Source organism: Opisthorchis viverrini (genome assembly GCF_000715545.1).
Source record: "Opisthorchis viverrini unplaced genomic scaffold opera_v5_151, whole genome shotgun sequence".
NCBI lineage: Eukaryota > Metazoa > Platyhelminthes > Trematoda > Opisthorchiida > Opisthorchiidae > Opisthorchis > Opisthorchis viverrini.
Genome location: NW_008751807.1, coordinates 222,131 through 241,017, shown reverse-complemented (window position 1 = coordinate 241,017; position 18,887 = coordinate 222,131). Strand labels below are relative to the sequence as shown.

General features: G+C 44.1%; 1 protein-coding gene across 1 annotated transcript in view; it reads left to right on the top strand.

The window, feature by feature from the left end:
* Positions 1-4,209: 4,209 nt before the first annotated feature.
* T265_14166 (hypothetical protein) overlaps positions 4,210-18,887 on the top strand; it is a gene marked incomplete at both ends in the record, with an annotated part of 30,086 nt that continues 15,408 nt past the window's right edge. Inside the window, 10 exons of the mRNA XM_009172321.1 lie at positions 4,210-4,337; positions 6,936-6,958; positions 6,994-7,417; positions 7,795-7,940; positions 10,115-10,184; positions 10,267-10,407; positions 11,465-11,604; positions 11,641-11,774; positions 11,812-11,994; positions 15,543-15,656. Of these exons, the coding sequence (XP_009170585.1) occupies positions 4,210-4,337; positions 6,936-6,958; positions 6,994-7,417; positions 7,795-7,940; positions 10,115-10,184; positions 10,267-10,407; positions 11,465-11,604; positions 11,641-11,774; positions 11,812-11,994; positions 15,543-15,656 (1,503 nt within the window). The remainder of the gene's footprint in view (positions 4,338-6,935; positions 6,959-6,993; positions 7,418-7,794; positions 7,941-10,114; positions 10,185-10,266; positions 10,408-11,464; positions 11,605-11,640; positions 11,775-11,811; positions 11,995-15,542; positions 15,657-18,887) is intronic.

Sequence of the window (18,887 nt, the reverse complement as noted above, 5' to 3'; positions counted from 1 at the left end):
TAAAAGAAGGCCTCAAACCTGACAGAGGCGTAACTTAATTTCTTTGTTTTTTGGAATTATTACATTTCCCACGTTTTATTGTATTCGCCAAGGTCAGTCACTGCTTGGGACACCCCCGGGATAAGATTTCAAAGAAATCGAGGAAATCTCATCTGTCACGGTTGCAGATCCGGAAGGGCGGTTTCCTGACCCTGTCAAGCCGCTAATCAAAATCTGTGAACTAGTCCGCAAAAACAAATGGACGTGCGATTCTTCCGTTTGCTGGTAGAAGTTTATCCTTGGTGTTTAACTCTGTTCTTAGTTGAGGATCAACTTACGTACACTGCGGTTCCTTGGTGGTAATACAGTCACCGTTAGCAGTAAAGTAGAATTTACGATTGGTTTGTGAAACCCCAGTGCCTGCTTTTGTTGTTCTGAAGTCTCAGTCGTCCCAAGCAGGTAAGTTTATCCGGAGGGACACACGCATTTTTGAGCTTGTTTGAGTTAAAGACGCAAAATTTTATCAAAGAGTAAGATCGCATGTTTCGATTTTCGCTTTCACGGCCAGCAAAGAATTTTCCTCGTCCTCGGCGTGGCTCCAAAACATAATTTATATCAGGTTTGAATCACTTTTCTCAAATATGAAAAGATTTGTTTCCATTTTGGCTCTTCTGGAGTGCAAGCTTCACAAATGCATATTTTGGACTTTCAGTAAATGTTTACAGTTGTTCTGTTCAATGGAAATTCAAATGGCCTCCAAAATCATCGATGGGGGCTGCACAAAGTTCCTTTTCGGAATAGATCTCACAGCCTCTACCCCTTGAGTTTCTCCTGTCAAAGCGGTGGATTTTTTAACCAGGGCATGGAACATCCGTGTCTGGATCTTCAAACGAGAGCCACAGTTTAGTCACGCAAGTCTGACTTGGTCGTGCAAAGGCAATAATGGTTCGGAGATCGTGGGCTTTTGGCAGCAGTAAGCGGGCGTCAGACAACATTATTGATAGTTCCATTAACTGTACAAATCAGGAATTTTACGTTAGAGTTCAGCACTAGGTGGGAAAAGGTCAAGATTGTTAGTGTACATAAAGTAGATTTGACTTTTGTGTTCGATATTGGTTGAAATATTTTCAGTACTGGTGTCCGGGTTTTTGCTAGGCGAAGTGGGTTTGAGTCAACTGTAGAAAGTAGAATGTGATGTTCATTAAGGTTGGGTAATACCTCTGGAATTGAAGCGTGCAGTTGAATGAGGAGTTTTGGGGCGAGCAGTCGTTTGCATCGTCAACGGGTATGGAGGGTTGTGGTGCACAACGAGACGATGGGTGTGGGGGAGCCTAGAGTACTGATTATGTTTCACTTTTGTAAACCTATTTGACCAGTTTCTGTTATTCAATTCTTGCCCTCACAGGAGTCAAAATTTAGCTGTGGTTAGTTAGCACAACTGCACAGAAACACATGAAGCGTGGTTGTTTGTCATCAAAGCGTTGTCAGCTGATATATGGCAAAAATTTCTAGCCTAATGAAGGCGCTGTAGCTGCCTCCTCGGAACTCGTTAACTGACTCGACCTCTTTGAGTCATGCAACGAGTTATCAAAACTGTTTCAATTTAAACTGATTGTTTACTGCTGGAAATATGCGTAGCAAAGCTATGTGACACCGCACTGCAACTGGTTGCCCCGGAGACATGCTGGAATAACTCATGTTCAGATCAAGGTAATGTAACACATTTAATATGGAGACAGTGATTTTAAACAGGGAAAAATATCTGTGGTTCCAACTGCCTGTCCTGGTCTCCAGGGGATTTTCAAAATGGAGAAACGTCAGTGTGTGGTTACACAGAAATTTATGGCATTTTACGGAGAAGAGCAGCGTAAGCATGAATTTTAGTGAACCGGTCGACGAAAGAAATGTCCGCTTGTTCTAGCTTCCTACATCTTTTGGGCATACAAAATAAATACACATTGTTATAAGTGTTATCTTTACTTGAAGTAGATTTTTCATGCAGTAGACTATCATGAAAATTATTATCTGAGGAGAATGGCACAAAATGTCAGCCGCCCTAATAATATTTTACCTGATGTGCGAAAAACCAGTTTCTCCATTCCCTACTAAAGTTGAAAGATGTCAAATAAATTTGATGGTAAAATCCTAATGTGCATAGCTGCTGAGAGCCAGTGCAGTGCATTCAACGCATCCAAATATGAGCCAAGCTGGCTACCCTACACTGAAGGCAAAAAACTCTAATCCATATAGTCTCGGATAAGACAAAACGAGAAGGCTAAAGGTATTTTTATAAATTCGTCTGCAAAGGTGTAAAGGCGCCCAGAGTGTAGTGTGCGATGAGATAGAAGATACAATCTGCGTATATATATATCGTAACTCACTTTGTAACAAGCTAATCGGGTCGTTCACAGAACGCTCAGAGCCGTGCTACCCCGCTGAAAACTGTGTTATAAGGATGCGGTCTGTGTCCCCATTATTGTTGTGAACATTGGATATCTGTGCAAAGACTTGAAAGTTCAACTATCTCAACCTGGCCTCAGCCACCTCCAATACGCGCTTAACCTAATCTGCTGTACATTTTGTTTGGATTTAGCCATTTCGGTGTACTTTAGTTTTGTGCTCCCCATAAAGCCAATAATTTTCTGTGCAGTTCTCGGTCCGACTTGCGTGTTGTCACCCACTAACTCTCCATAGGCGCTTTTTCACAATTGAAACGACTACAACAGCTACACCAGTGAGTCTCTACAGCTTGAATGCACACCATTATTATGAGATTCCCGCTACCATTTATCCTCGTTACTACTCCGTTCCAGTACTTCATTTTCCACAGTTTGCAATTTCGTTGTCATGTGTCGTTCAAAATTCCCTTTTTTCGCTCTCTCTAGTTTTGTTTTTGCCCGCTCCCTTTTGACGATCTGATCTTGCTTCAGCTCGGCATTTTTGCAGGAGTGAACATGCAGTAGTAATCGTGATTGCCCGCCCGAGATGGTTTATGTTAGCAAAGTCCACATCGAATTATGCACGTTGCTTACGATACTGTCTCTTTTCCGCGCAATGTTCTGTACCCATCAAATTTATCAGATGTTGTAGCCTGACTGCAACCTATTGATCATGTCTGACGGTATGCCACCTGCCAGTTGAAAATTAACATTATTTTTAGTGTTATTTTTACGCCTGCAGACGTATACGCCACGGACATGCATGTGATAATGAAAGTCTCAATCGGCAGTGTATAAGTCTGGGCACTCGAGGATTGAGAATAGTTTGGCGCTAATTCCTATGTCATAATAAATAATATTGGCAACCGATTAACTTTTGAAGGTACATCAACCAAGAAATAGGTAATTCTGTGAATGGGGAACCATGATGGATGCGTTGCTGCAAAGGCACAAGTTGGCACAAGCAACTTCAGTACAGCCTACTGATCAGGGGGACGTTTGCAACCCGTAGGATTTTTGACCTTGCTTGTCGTTTGGTGTAATGTTTTAGGTACGTTATTGTAAAATGAACGGTGCTCCAAAGATTTCGGTAAAACGAAGTGGAAGCTATTTAATGGACCACAGGTGTTTAATGCACCAAGCCCAACAAGTAAACCCTCTTCATGAGGCAAAACCCAGGCACTTTTTCGGCGTTCAGGTGTCAGTTTATTAGAAGCCGAAAAATTTGGTGTGCTTTTAATAATTGACTAAAGACCTTATCTGTGAAGAACATTCAATGCTTATCTCGGTAGACGGTTAATTGTACCATGAAAAATCGTTTGGTTTTTAATGACTTACATACCTGTATTCATACATTCATACGTAGTAAATGGATATGCAGCACCGCAAACGGCGATAACGCAGGACAGGTGGGCAATATCTGCAGACGTATTGGCCAGTGCGGTCTAGTGACTGAAACAGTTAAGAACGTTCTGTTGTGTTCAAACACGCGCTAAATCCCTTCCCTTTGGACTAGGATTATGGTAGAATACCCCTGTATGTTGGCTTATTCGCTAAGCTGGGCAACCGTTGTAAGTAATTTTTTGGAAGATGACATAACTTACTAATTTTTGAGTTGTTCAATCACACATGTAGTCGCTGCATTCGTCACGAAAAAACTATGTACTTGGAAGATAATTTAAAAGTAAAATAATTTTAGCGGGTCAATAAGTGTGAAGTTTTAACGCTACCCGATGGCCGTCAGGAAGTACAAGAGCTACGCACTAGGTTAGGTCAGGTGCTTTAAGTAGGAAACCAATACATTTTTCCCTACCAAAATAATGTTCGAGAAGTTTTCGTACCAAAGGGGTTTGGTAAACAATCGGTGGATTTATTGCTGGGCAACGTTTCGCTTTTGACACAAAAGCTTCGTCAGGCCAAGTGAGTGAGTAAGTAGGATGATTGAATTCTAAGGCAATCAGGGCAATCCGTGAGGTTCACTATGACTAGTGACGTGATCAGTGCTGGGTGTTTAGTCTGATCTCCCTGTTTTTTGATTAATGGGGATGACTAAGCTTTACGATAGATTGGTTCGTCTTTAGGATGAACCCGGATTTTTTCTCGTCCCTGCTTCTTCAGTCTAGGACACCTTAATGGAAAATTCCTCTTGGGGTCGTTCACATATTTTGTTCACCTTTGTTCGTCCAAGGGTGCTGGGACAATTAGTTAGGGAATGGGCTGGGTTGGTTAATTGGGTCCAACGTTACTTGGATTTTTGCACTTTTAGACCTCGGGCAATTTTTCTGATAACTGCACACCGCCTCGTGTCACCTCGGCTGACCTAAGACCACTCTCCACAAGTTTGCAAGTTCTACCGTCTCTGTTCTATTCACACTGGAATGCTTGGCGATTTCCACCGCCTCGGCCACCAGTCGCTGTAGTGTGAATCTTAAACCCCGTCTAGGGATGTCCACATTTTCTAAATTATCCCATTCCCAGTGTCTAGAGCATGCCATGCCATTGCTGAATCTTTGACTAATGCCTGGTATTCCTCTGCGTTTCTCTATGGTTTGTTAATGGAACGCTTATACCCACCGATTCTGCTGTGCAATTCCCAGGCTGTCTGCCCTAGATAAACCTTTGTACAGTCGTTACATTTTATTTTGTATACACAGTTCCTAGTCCTATCAACCGGGAGGCGATCCTTCAAATGCACCAATATCGAGCGTAAAGTTTTCCCCTTCTGGAAAGCTATTCTAATGTTAACCGTATTCAGTGCCCTTCTAATGACTTCAGATGTCCCTGTTTTGCATGGAATGACCACTGTTCCGATCCACTCCCTGTTGGGCTTTGGTGTTTGCATTAATACCCGTATTAGTTGCTGCTTAATCAAACCACTAAGTATCCGCTATCTTGGAGTCGCTTTTTACCTCAAGTTGTGCTGCTCGTCGGTCGCTCTCACTCTCTTAAACATCGCAGAGGCTATACTAGCATATACTGCTTTTGGATGTGCAGAGGAGTAGTTTAAGACCGCACCGCTATCTGTTGATTTCCGGTATAGAGTGGTTTTTAATTTCCCATCACTCTTGTGTGTCATGCAGTCAAGGAAAGCTAGTGTACCCGATGTGGACTCTAGCTCCATGCTAAACTTAATGTGAGGGTCCTATGTGTTCAGATGCTAAAAGAATTCGTTCACCTTATCCCAATTTATTACAACGAACGTGTCATCTACGTAACTCAAGAACACCCTTGGTGGATACTCGAATCCGTTTAAAGCTTCTTGTTCATTTCTACATTTTGCGGACTACACGAAATCTTGGGGTCCAAATGTCAGCGACCTCTTAGGGGACATTGGCGCAGCAAAGCATTTATCGTTAGACTGGCACCTTTCTCTGAATGTCAAAAGGTGCCCCCATATGTTCTTCACAGGAGACTCAGCGAAGGTCTTTGCCGTACATGGTGAAAATGAAACAGAATGTACCATAGATAGATGCCAAAAAGGACTTGGGTATCTGGCTCTATTCAAACATGATGTATTGGGTCAAAAGACATTCGGCGATCTACGGATGATTTGGTGCAACACTTCTCGTGTTACTCACATGGACTTCCAAGTACCCTATGAGGCCTATGCCAGTCCACTTCTTGAACATACCAACGAAGTTGTCCACCAAGGATCCTAGAAAGACGTAACCCTCATTGAGCGTGTCTATAGGCTTGCTACGAAATTGGTTGCCGCCTTTTACTCCGTGGACTGTGAAACGCATTTCATGGTGCTTGACAACTTCCCATGGATCGTCGCCATCTTCGAGGAGACCTCATACATAAGCCCTGTTTGAACAAGTTTTAGCGAAGAGGTTTATCAAACTTGACCTACCTAATGGACGGCGAGCACAAGATCAGATTTCTCAGCTAAGACTGCACAATTTTATGAAGCAAGTTATCTTTATATCGGCTAGTCGCTGCGCGGGATAACCGTACTCCGGCGGTCGCATACGCTCCATATTGTTCCCAGCTCAACGCATCATTGGATGGCTTCTATGTGAACGTTTGTGGTAGTAGGCTTCCCAGTTAGCACGCGTCCGCCCCTGAACGCAGAAACTGTGCGGAAACTGTGCAGAACTTCTGCATTAACTTTTGGCCTTTAAGCCGCGGGAGATTGAGACGTTTAATGGGCATCAAAGCTTCTTTATTTGTCTTACAGTATTAAAAAACCACAATACCCTACATTTCCGAGTCACTACGAAATGCAAACTCTCGACCAATTTAAGTGGTTTTGTTTTAGTGTGCTGCGTTATTGCTCGCGGGAAGCTCTGCGTTCTGTTTATCCTCACGTGCGGCTGAGAGTGAGTTTTGTTGTGCTTTCATATGTTTAACTCCAGGTGTGTTTACGTGAACGTATTTTTCACTTCAAGTAATCGTCAATTCGCCCGAAATTCGTTCGTGTTGCTGGTAAATGCTTTTCAAGAACGACGCTATATCAAAAAGTACGACAGGAGGCTGCGGATGTTTTCTTTGCCCGGCTGATGAATGCGCCCATAGTGCCTTTAGTCAACTATCTGAAGGTAAGATTCATGATTAATTACATTATGGGTTTTAGATATGCCGCATTTCACCGTCCCAGGGGATCAGCCAGGTTGTGATTCATTAAGCGGTTTGCCGGCGGTTTCTCCGATTCCTGTTATCAGGACTTTGGAACCAGAAAGACATTCACCACTGCGGTCCTTGGAGAACCTTTCGGTTTATGCTTTTTGCCATAAGGCAGCCCACTGCAAGTCGTTGATGGGATCAGTCCATATGTTCTGCTTACACTTATATTGCTTTTCATCGGTATCCATTTTAAACAATTCACAACCAGGTAGAATTATTCGAACGGCTGTTCGTCGGATGGCACGAAGGCCGAACCTAACTTTATCCGGTTTGGCCGTTGTATTGGACGAACACAGATACATTTTTTCCGTCTGTTCCGAAGGATCCACGGACCGTAATGAAAACTTCCTATCGTTGTGTGCAACAGAAGGCCGGTGAGATTTATCTAAACCTTGGGTTGCAAGCAGGTTTGCTGCAACAGCTCCGTGAGATTCAAACTAGGGCTACAAATATCGATATTCAAATGAGCGTTGAGGGTATTCGAGCTTAAAATAATTCTCGTACTCAGGTGTGGCCTATACTCTCCCGCATATTTTCACCCTTTCTGGGTCAGCCTTTCGTCGCGGGAATACACTGTGGTGAGCAAAAACTCAACGATGCTCAGCATCTGATGCCCGACACGGTCGCTGAGTTGACGGACATTTTGGCAAACGGTGCCTCCGGGTTTGCAATATTCACACCGTCCGTCTTCAGTGCATTAATTACGACAGTCCTCCTAGGGCTTTTCTAAAGCAAGTGAAGGGACATACAGGATCAATTGGAAAATGTTTGGGACCGATTGGGAAGTCATCGTTTCAGAGAGGTTTGGTAAACAATCGGTGGATTTATTGCTGGGCAACGTTCCACCGATTGTTTACCAAACCCCTCTGAAACGAGGACATACAGGATATTATGGATGTGAGTACTGTACATAAGAAGGTGGGCACACTGGCACACGAATGACTTTCCCCTCGTTGACAGCTCCCTTGCGTCGTGACTCTGATTTCCGGACCAGAAAGCAAGCAACACATAGGTCCAAGTCTGGTGGAGGGGTTACATTTTCCCATGACTGACGGTTACTCATCAGATTACATGCATAGTGCGTTTCTTGGTTTAGTGCGGAAATTTATCATCCTACTCAGAGTCACGCCAATTGGACACAAGACCAGGCTCTCTTTGGAGTTCTGGAATCTGCTGAATGATAACATTGAGCAACAGATTTTGGCTCTAAGTGTTGATTCCCCCCGAAAATCTTGAGGCATCGTAGACCTGGATCGGTGGGAGGCATCTGAGCTACGACAGTTTCTTCCGTACATGGGACCTGTTGTTTTACGAGATATCTTACATCCTGACGTTCACGAATGCCTTATGTATTTTTCGGTAACCACTTTCATGGGCTGTTCGCCTTTTTTCACAATAATATGCTGGTTTGGTGATTGGCGTTTCCAAGGTTTCTGTGTCAAAATTTGTTGCTGTTTTTGGTCTCAGTCATTTAGTCTACAACATACACCTCTTCTCCCATTTATTCGATTTTGTCAAGCTTTATGTTTGGTTGGATCGTTTTTCCTGTTTTCCCTATGAATCAGAGCTGGGGCATTCGAAGCATTACATACATAGGCCAAAAGCACCAGCTGTCCAGCTTTACCGCCGACTTGCCGAGAGTGTGGGATTAGGTGCTGTCCAAAGGAATATATTTTTGGATGATGTTGGTTTGCGACTGAGGCAATCGGCCACTGCCGGATTTCGCAGGTTTTTTCATAGGGATGTCGTTTTTTTGAAGAACCTTCCCGAAAAATGCATTTTGCTTGATGGTCAACCAGCTGTCATTGAAGATATTTCTAGAGATACTATTGAGTGCCAGACATCTAAACTATTCTCCCATTTTACACTTGCGTATTGATACCAACAGGCAACACACTCGGCTGTTTGCATCAGTCGATGAAATATCTTGTAAATGGATAAGATTTCCTGCGGAGACACTCGTATATACTTCCCCATTTCGCATACCCTTATCGATTGGTTAGTACACTTACAAATGGCGGTCGGCGAATTATGCATTTATTACTTGTATTACTCATTACCTCGTAGAATATATATACATATTTATGTTGGTGTTGTGTTATTCCATCAAAGCTTCCGTTTGCATATGGACATTGTCCTGGTAAATATCGTATTTGTAAGTCGTATTTCAGCGATGTACGCTGTTCTCATTTTTACGAAAAACTCTGTTGGCATAGAGCATGAATCGTGGTTCGTACTGCCCGATTCAGTCCTTTGGCCCTCGTGCACAGTCAGCATTCTATATACCAGCTTACTGATGTGTACCCTACCAAAATGTACACTGAAGTCGTGCAAGTACGAAGTGCTTCGGCAGTGCAGTAAGTTCATTTTCAGTTAAAAATGTTTTAGAAACTTTTCCGGATCCACTGAGTGCTCAGCATGACTAAGGGCATACCTCATCTACGGAGCAAAACGATGAATGGCTCGTACGTCGATCCAGGCGCAAACAGTGTGTTTATCAATCGTATTACGATGGTTGCAGTACAAAGAAACGGCTGCTGTCTGATTTTACAGGCGGGTCGGATCGTGATTCCAGTAGGGACACAAATTTGTTAGCGAACATAGTAATAAGCCCACCAACTTCAAAATGACTGCAGGTCCTCCCGCACCTACCAACTTTTCAATTTGTAAAATCCTCATTTTCAGATGTACCAATCCGACTGCCACGATTAGTAGTATAATTCCTGTTCAAGACGCGCCACCGTCCCTCGTGCTGCCCCGATGATATGTGGAACGTACATTTTATTTCATCACCATTATCTAGAATCTATCAGCTGTTCCACGTATACAACACCTCCCGCCGTTGGCGATCCAGAACCACGCAGTTCGACCCCGATCCTCAGGTTTTCTCAACATTCCATGTACTTTACTTTCTAGAACTAACTCTCCAAATCCAAAGGCCAGCGTAATTTACGCGGAAATGCCAACCTCATTCTCAGTGAGTAGTTACCTTGTTTTACTTAAAATTATACAGAATTTAGAGAGGATTTACTCATTGCTCCAGGGACTGCATACGAAGCTGGACATTTTAGCACCCACAAGCAGTTCTCAGGCTCTCAACAAGTCCCGTCTTCCGCTGTCATCCACGAATGATCTCCGAAAGTATGAAGAACATCTAAGAGATGGTCCACGCTATGCACAGCTGGTAAGCAATATTTGTATTAATGATTATTGGTTTCACAAGGGTGGAATGGTGGCTCTTGAAGGAGGTTGACGATGTACAAATGTACGTGACCGACGTGCTTACACGGACGTTGACACCAACGCTAGCCGTACTACTCAGGTGGCGCATTCGTGTCAACCAGGCTGGCCCAAGGACTTATTTGTAAGTATTTACTGGTTGTTTAATATTTAGGTGGTTGAATCAGTGTCCCGATGAAACTCAATATCTATGTCCCTCATTACAGACACCAAGACTGAGAAGTTTCCTAACACAAATCTGCGACAAATAAAGAACATCTTTCTTCGCTGGCTGGAGAACGAACGGCAGAAATTTCGGAACTACCCGCGGAGAGCCACCAAGAGTGACAAAGTATCTTCCCCCTGTATTTTTTTAATTTATTGATAAAAACACTTGTACTTGAAGCCGCTTATTGATATCCGGGAAGGTAATACGTTGAGCAGTTAGGTGAGGGCCAATGGGTTATCACGGCATGAGAGCGTAGTGTTTAGAAAGTTGCTGAATTGTACTAGGGAAACAGATATATGCGCATAATGGGCTGTATTAGCGCGTCCGACGACTTTAGCTAAGTGCGGAAATTCGGGTGCTGAGTGCGTATTTTACGCACCTGGGTGCGGAAACTTATGCACTATTTCCGCATCCGGGCGCGGATTTGGTGCGGAATTTTGTTTCCTTTCCGCACAGAATCTGCACCCAGGCGCAGAACTGTGCGGATATTGTGGAGAAATTTCGGTACCTGGGTGCAGAAGTGTGCAGATATTGTGCGGAAAGTACCGCACCCGGGTGCAGAAACCTGCGGACACTGTGCGGAAATGTTCGCATCCGGGTGCAGACATTCTGCAGAAATTTCTGCACCGGTGCTAACTGGGTTACTGTACCGTGCCGAGAACTTAGAGAGCAATACTACACCATTTTTCGATTGTCTTTTTGGTGCACCGCAGCTATTGATCGACAAAACAAAACCGAATCGGAAACTTGGGTGAAATCCTAGGATGGAGCTCAATCCTATGTGTCAATCCGTGAATCCGTAGCCTATTGATTTGCAACCCAGCAGCATTTTCATTACTTACCGAAGAAACTACAGTTCACTGTATTAACTTCATTGTATAAAAATAGGATAAAATCATAACACACACCAACGTAGTGGTCACATTGATGTCATCTATTGCATTGAGTATTTTAAACTGGTCTGAAGGTCAAGCCTGGACGCGCCATCTTCGTATATGATGACGGGAGCGAAGAGGGACCAGGAAAAGTTGCAGTCCGAACGTCATCAGCTCATTATTCAGGAGCTTTTACGCGACGAAGATAACAAATATTGTGTTGATTGCGATGCCAAGGGTAAGTAACTATATTTTGTCGCGCCTAGTGTGTTAGGTCCCAGATGGGCGTCTTGGAATATAGGTGTTTTCCTTTGTATAAGGTGTGCTGGAATCCACCGCAACTTGGGAGTTCACATTTCCAAAGTAAAATCTGTCAACCTGGATACATGGACAGTTTCGCAACTTGCAGTAAGTCTTCAGTTGTCGATGGCCCACTTCAAACTAGACAATGCGTGATATGGGTAATAGTCGTGCTCGAGCAATTTATGAAGCTCGTTTACCTGATAATTTTCGAAGGCCGCAGACGGATTCTGCACTCGAAATCTTCATACGCTCAAAATATGAGCAGAAACGTTACATTGCTCAGGAATACGTTCCTGCACAACCGGATGTGGAGTCGCTTTTGATGGTGAGCCACCAACACTGTTCTTATTTTATGCATCGCCAACGTTTCCTTGGTAAAAATACCTGATCTCTAGACATTTGGTTAGTCCAAGACTTCCATTTACTGTCGGAGAACCGACTGGGAACACAAAATGGATGCGTCATGTTTTAGTTTTCCTGAACACCAACATCGGTCACCCTCGGTACCTTACTCAGTGTGGTTCATGAAATATCCCTCATACGATTTCCAATCTCTAGTATCCAAATACTACAGGCCCTTAAGTATAAAAAGGGGTCCGCAGTTGACAACCACTGGTCTGTTTTATCAATGGGGTTTATCAGAGCGGGCTGTATTTCTGACGCTGAGAAGGGTACTTTCTATCGAAAGTCATCCGGGCTCATTCGTCACTGATACGGCACTGATGCTGACCCTGTTGCATGCTATAAATGCCAAACTTGGTCTAAGTTCCTCGGACTCAAATATGGGCGGTTAATCTGGAATCGATGCTCGTCGCACATACGACGGGGAGCGACTCCAGTTATGCCTATCGTAAAGTATTTCTGGCTAGTACGAACTTTCAGAATAGATTTTCGCGTCGAATAACCTGGAGGCCTCCAACGACAAATCCTCCGTGGACCAAATTGGACCACTTGGCCAACAGCCACCACTGCTTATCTTGACTTGAAAGCTTCCTACTCTGTAGACCGTCAGACACTAGCAGTGTCTATAGAGCGAAGGTATCCACCATGAATTATTAACCCTTCTGAAGCCTCTGTGTTTTGACTCTTGTGGATGCGTGAAGTTTCATGGGAGTCTTTCGCTTTGCTTCACCACTTAAAGTGATTAGGCTAGGATGTCATCTGTCACCTTTCCTGTGTGACTTCGTCATGGCTACGTTAATTGCCCCCAGAGCGTCCTCACAGTTGTCGAGTATACAGACAACATACCTCTTGGATATGGCTTCACTGTGATGCAGAATACAATAGATAATCTGAGTACTTCTGACCCACAGTTCGGTATACACTTCAGACCTACAGAGTTTAAGGTGCTCTTTCAGGACTGGTTAGGCCCGAACCCTATTTGGGTGCTTGTGGATGGGCCGATTGAAGTAGTAGACAAATCTGTCTACCTGAGCAGCTGTATTTATCCTAGTTGTGTAGCCAAAGACGATATTTCCATCCGGATTGGGATGGCCAGATCAACTTTCGCGAGATGGCCCAAGTGGTTAGAGCGCAAATTTACTGACCGGAAGGTCCATGGTTCGAATCCGACCTCCGCCACTCGACTTCCCCTGTCTAGGCTTGGGCAACCTGGCAGTATCTCAGCCCTCGTGCTTCCCTCGGATGGCGTGGCAGCTAGGCACCAGAAGGGTGCTACAGCTGGACGTTTTTTACGTAAATTTGCATCACTTGTGGCATAGGCACGACATCCGCTTATTTATTAACGTTCGGTTTTAAAATGCTGTGGTACGCTCCATGTAGTTATACGGCTCAGGAACCTGGCCGCTACGCGTTGAGCACGTCGGACCATCTTTGTATTCGAAACATTGCTCGAGTCCGGTGAGAACACCGAGTGATAAATGCTGAAGTATTTCTAATGGTTTACGGAAAAGATAACTTGCCCGTGATATGTGAACTGATCACAGTCCATAGATTGCGCTTGCTTGGTCTTGTGCTCCGTATGCCAGTTGACCGACATTCTGAGAGCACCCCTTTCGTACAATCATGTGAAAAGTGGAAATGAGCGAAGGGAGGTCAAACAGTAAATTGACAGCGAAATATGAGAGCCATTGCAGCAAACTCAGCTGCGCTGGTCATTTCCGCCTCTCTGGATGGGGACCTCGAAACCCATAAATGGTTAGGGACATATTCAAACATGCCTAGTTGGGCGTCCAATGGTGTGCATGCCTCCAATCTGTTGCCTTTACTGTATAGCTTCCATTTCGATCTCCCTGATGAAAAATCCACTGCAGTTATATCGGCTACAGCTGCCAATGTGCAGTTGTCTACCCACCTCTCCAAATCATCGGCGAACTGTGGCAGCTACAACCCCTGTACGGCAAGCACGAGATTTTCATAGCTGAAGATGATGAGGTACGTGGGACCAACGGGCGTCATTATCATCGTCATCGAAGACAGCAACATCAGTGTTGGCACTGTGTTCATCAGACCTCTACCCGAGGACCAACCTGGTATGAGAGACTCTGTGAGTGTCGCGCGGACACCCCCAGTATAGCTCAATGGGTCGCTGAGGTACATAAACCACCTCACCACGGTAAGGTTCAGTCTCTTCGTAACGGAGTATCACGATTAAACTCAATTTAAGGTAAGAGGAATGGCTGCAATGATGAATGGAGAAATCACTGTGTTTTCACATCTGCACATCGTACGAAGGAATCTCGTTCCGTCAATAGCACATAGGTATTGGCCCGTCTTCGCTCAGTGAATTTACTTTGTCATGAATCAATGCTGACAACGGTACCGTTCAATGTCAAGGATGAGGTCATGTCTTTAGGTGAGACCAAAGTTGTTCACTTTGGCAATATTTCGGGATATGTGAACCCGATGGATTGATGTCTGAATTTTGGGGAACGTGGTAGAATTACTGCAAATATATTACATGCAGGGTTCCAGAGACCTGGATATTCAAATAAGACTTTTGGCAGCGTTGAACATGAGGTAAAAAGTTTACTTTGTGGCTTGTTAAATATTTTTTTACACTCTGATACCATCTCCCCTTTGATGCTGTTTTCATACCTACTAGTGTCAATGTAGCCTTCATGGCTTCCACACTTCTACGTTATGTATCTTCTCTTTATTCCTGCATACTGCTTGATTCGTCTTTCCTTGGGTATCGCTCGGCTGTAACACCCTTCCGGTGCCTAGCTGCCGTGCTACCCGAAGCAAGCATGAGGGCTGAAATACTTCCGGGTTGCCCAAGCCTAGACAGGGGAAGTCGAGAGGCAGAGGTCGGGTTCGAACCACGGACATTTCGGTCAGTAAATTTGCGCTCTAACCACTTGAGTCATCTATCCCTTCCTAGGGTATAACTGGGAATAACACGATAAAATGAAATACGGTATATGGTGACCCTGGCAGAATCGTTGCTAAGCCTTGGAAGATTCTCGTGTTTCCACATAAAAGTGAGTTAAAAACTTATTGGCAGGAAATAGGTACAGAAGCATAGGCCGCCTACCCACGGGCAAAATTTCCCTCCGGCTTGCCCGTTTTGTTTAATTGTGACCCTCGTTTCCAGAAATAATTTTGTTTCCATTCAGTTAACTGATAAACAGACACTTGAAGCAAACCATGTTTGTCCATCTATCACTTCAAAAATTTGGGCTGTAGTTGCGGTACAATCTATTTTTATCTCGCTCGATACATACTCCCTAGGTGCTCTGATTTATTGCGATCAAAAGCATATGGTATTTTTATCCGGGGATGGATTCGGTGATATATCTACCGACCTTTGTCCCTTTAGGACCTACTGGTTTCCATGCTTCTAGGGTTGTTAACTCCGGGAACTCTCGTATCACTCTAAATTCAGAAGTCCCTACTTTCTTTCCTTCACAGGAGATTCAGCGGCTGGAACAAGCAAGCAAGAAGCGTCATGTTCCCAACACTGTTTCACTTGGCCAGTCGACCGCTGCTCCCTGCAAACAAGCTGCCTACCAGGTGAACTTACTTGTAATGTTCCCGTACTCACTCGTGACGGCCGCTGTTTTAATGCCAGTGATTCCCTTGTGCTTTTTGTGTACGAATTCGGAATATGTCTACCCTGTCTGTTCACTCTATAATCTGCGAATTCTACCAAATGGTAATTGCGCGATAAGTAATTGGTTTAAGAGATCAATAATAGGAAATGTGGCATCTTTTATGTGTTTAGCTTATGTACCACTCGAGGAAAGCACGAGGCATAAGATCGTCTCAAGTTGTCCAAACCTGAATGTATCATAATTTCGCACCTTAACGACTGAGCTATCCAGGACTTAGTTTAAGGTTAACTAAGGCACTAAATTTGAGACAACGGCGGAGTTGCGCTTGCGCTAATAGTATCTTGTTCTATGATCTTGATGGCGTTCCATTTAGCCTCATTGAAACCAATCATGGCCTAGTGTGTCTTTTCCAACAAAATAAACATCATTTACACCTTCGAAACAAATGCCTAGATGTTCATCATGGTATCATTGTTGGAGCGGTGGCTGTTCAACTCCACACTTTTATCCTATCGAGTGATTCTGTAGTGTCCGTTAATGTTAACCAACTACTCTGTCGTATCCTTGTGCCTGAAGTCTAGCCCCCTGACTGAAGTAAGCAGTGCCCAGGAGGAATTGTTCGCATACGCCTTCATAGGAACTGGGTTGAGTAAAAATAACCATAATCACACAATTACACTAAAGGTTGATACAAGTGCTTCTAATGTACCCCTGACGACAATTTTTTGAAAAGTCGGTCCGTCTAATAAAAATGCCTGCATCAACGACATTATTATTCAACTATCATCAACCACGATGAATGGTCCGTCCACGGGAAGTCGGAAACCATTCTGGGTCATCCTTTAGTTGATAATGTTTGAAAAAACCGAAACCATTTTTTAGCCGTGCATCTTTGCGCGTCATGTACTGCATTCTAGGGAGGCTTGTGCGTTCTCGTTAGGCGGTTCGCCGCATTCAGTAGTCGAATCCTTCTATTCAATGGTTTGCATCATCATCATCATCATCATTGTCAGCTGTAAGAACCGCGTACTCGTCGTACACTGGTTGTAGCTGCCACAATTTCGTTCACCGATGATTGGGGGGTAAGTAGCTGCGCATTGCACGCGCGACCTGGTAAATTGGTGCATAAATCCCGCATTGCCAGTGAGCTGTCAAGTCGGAGGAGGGGTTGGAAAAGGAGCCATGCATTGAAGGCAATAGCTTGGATGCACGAGCGCCATTGAAGGCGCGGCTGGGTCATGTCTGATAAGGTAGCTGCCATTGCACGCGCGAGCTGCATAGCTTGTTACATCTGCTTGCTCAAATGCACTCAGTCTATGAACATCCTATCCAACGTACACTGATCGTCCTAATGAGTTTGAAAGACGAATATCAATGAGTTCCGCCGTCAAACCTCCCGTCGCAATCCAAAGCACACTCGAGAGTAATATAACTTTCGCGGTCATACTACGGTGATATAGAAGTTAGATTGTATGTGTGTGCCTGTATGCACCCATCTGAATAACAATTTCGGGTGTTCTGAGAAGCATTCGCTCATGTAGTAATCCCCTGTCCAGGCCAACTTCTCGATAGCGTGAAAGGGTACAAGTTATTCTGTTCAGTGCGGATGAAACAATAAATTCTGCGCATATCTAGGTTGAAATCTCATTTCGTGCAAGTAATCACAACATAGGGAAGAATTGGACCGCTATTATTCTCTGTGGTGTTTCTGCAGGACAAAAGTGTGTTGTGTGAAAATGCAGTCAACTGAACGACTGAGCCATACAGCTGGAGACGATGTTTGGGCAACTTTGATAGGAAAAGGGAACACCTATTTAACATTCAGTAAACCTAATTGTTTCCTCTCTTCAGGCGACTAAAGCTTATTCTACAGCAATACCGAGATCATGAGTGGTCTTGGTTGTAGCAACCAGCTCAAGCCTTCTATGCAGACACAACTCATTATGTCTAAGTCAACCATGATAGAACGTTCATGCAAATGGTGCAGCGACCACTATTGGACTCATCAGCTGTTCATGTGGAGACATTATTACGTAATGAGATGATGAATGAAGAAACGATATTTTAGCACATGCTCACACAAGATGATGGATTGGATAAAAAAACGCAGGGAAACACTGGTTTATGCAGTTAGTTTTCTCTTGCAGGTAGCATCGAATATAATCCCAATAGAATTGATAAGCACAACGAGCGTTGGCTATATCAAGTGTGCGCGTCAGGCGGCAAATTTGGACTTTGTGCCATCGTTACTAACAGCCGTATTGCGATTGTGGCTCTTGAGGTTGTAGCGTTCGTTTGGGTCAGAATAATTGGCTTTCTTGATTTGGCGGAAACCGTCTATTATTCTCAATTAAATCGGAACTCCGACAAATAAAGTCACAAAGGACTAGCGCTATGTTCAGGTAACGCTAATAGAATGTCATCAAATCTTGGATCCCAACGCCAGAGATAGGCTTTGGCATTCCAGCAGATGAAGGGATTTCTTAAGTGAAATTGGCCATACGTCGCATCTTTCTGTTTCTTTAGTTTTTGATATATTCATCCACTCTACTGACTGACAGTTCATCGCTTGGTTGGCATGGCAGCTAAACACTGAAAGAGTGTNACGATTATTAGATTACATGACGGGTGATTTGACCCGCACTTATAGAATGTATCACACAGTAATCTTAATAGTTATCTCTCTCCTCGTCTACGGTGCAATCAGATAAGTGCATAACAACATGTTTTAGCTCAAGCATGATAGTCTTGTTTGTAACCATGAACTTGTTAGGTTCATCATCATCATCGACAGCATGACTCCCGGAAAGAAGTAGCACCGACAACCCCCAAGCGTTTCGCGATTTCTTTCATACCCCTCTGCCAGTCAAGGGCTGGCCACCTCTCTGTTTAACCCACTCCGAATTGGGCATGGAAAACAGTACTCTCTTCGGCAAACGATGGTTCGGTATACGTAACAGATGTCCCAACCAACGCAGCTTCTGGTGCTGAACACATTCTTTAATGGAATTACCCGTTACACAACCGAAAATACGCTTTCTAACTGCCTCGTTACGGATTCGCCGACACCAACCCACACGAGCTATGGTTCTGAGACAACGATTGTCGAACACCTGAAGACGTCTCAGTTCCGCTGCTCGAATGGGCCAAGTCTCACAGCCATACAACAAAACAACCCGTACTGTAGCTTGATACACACGTC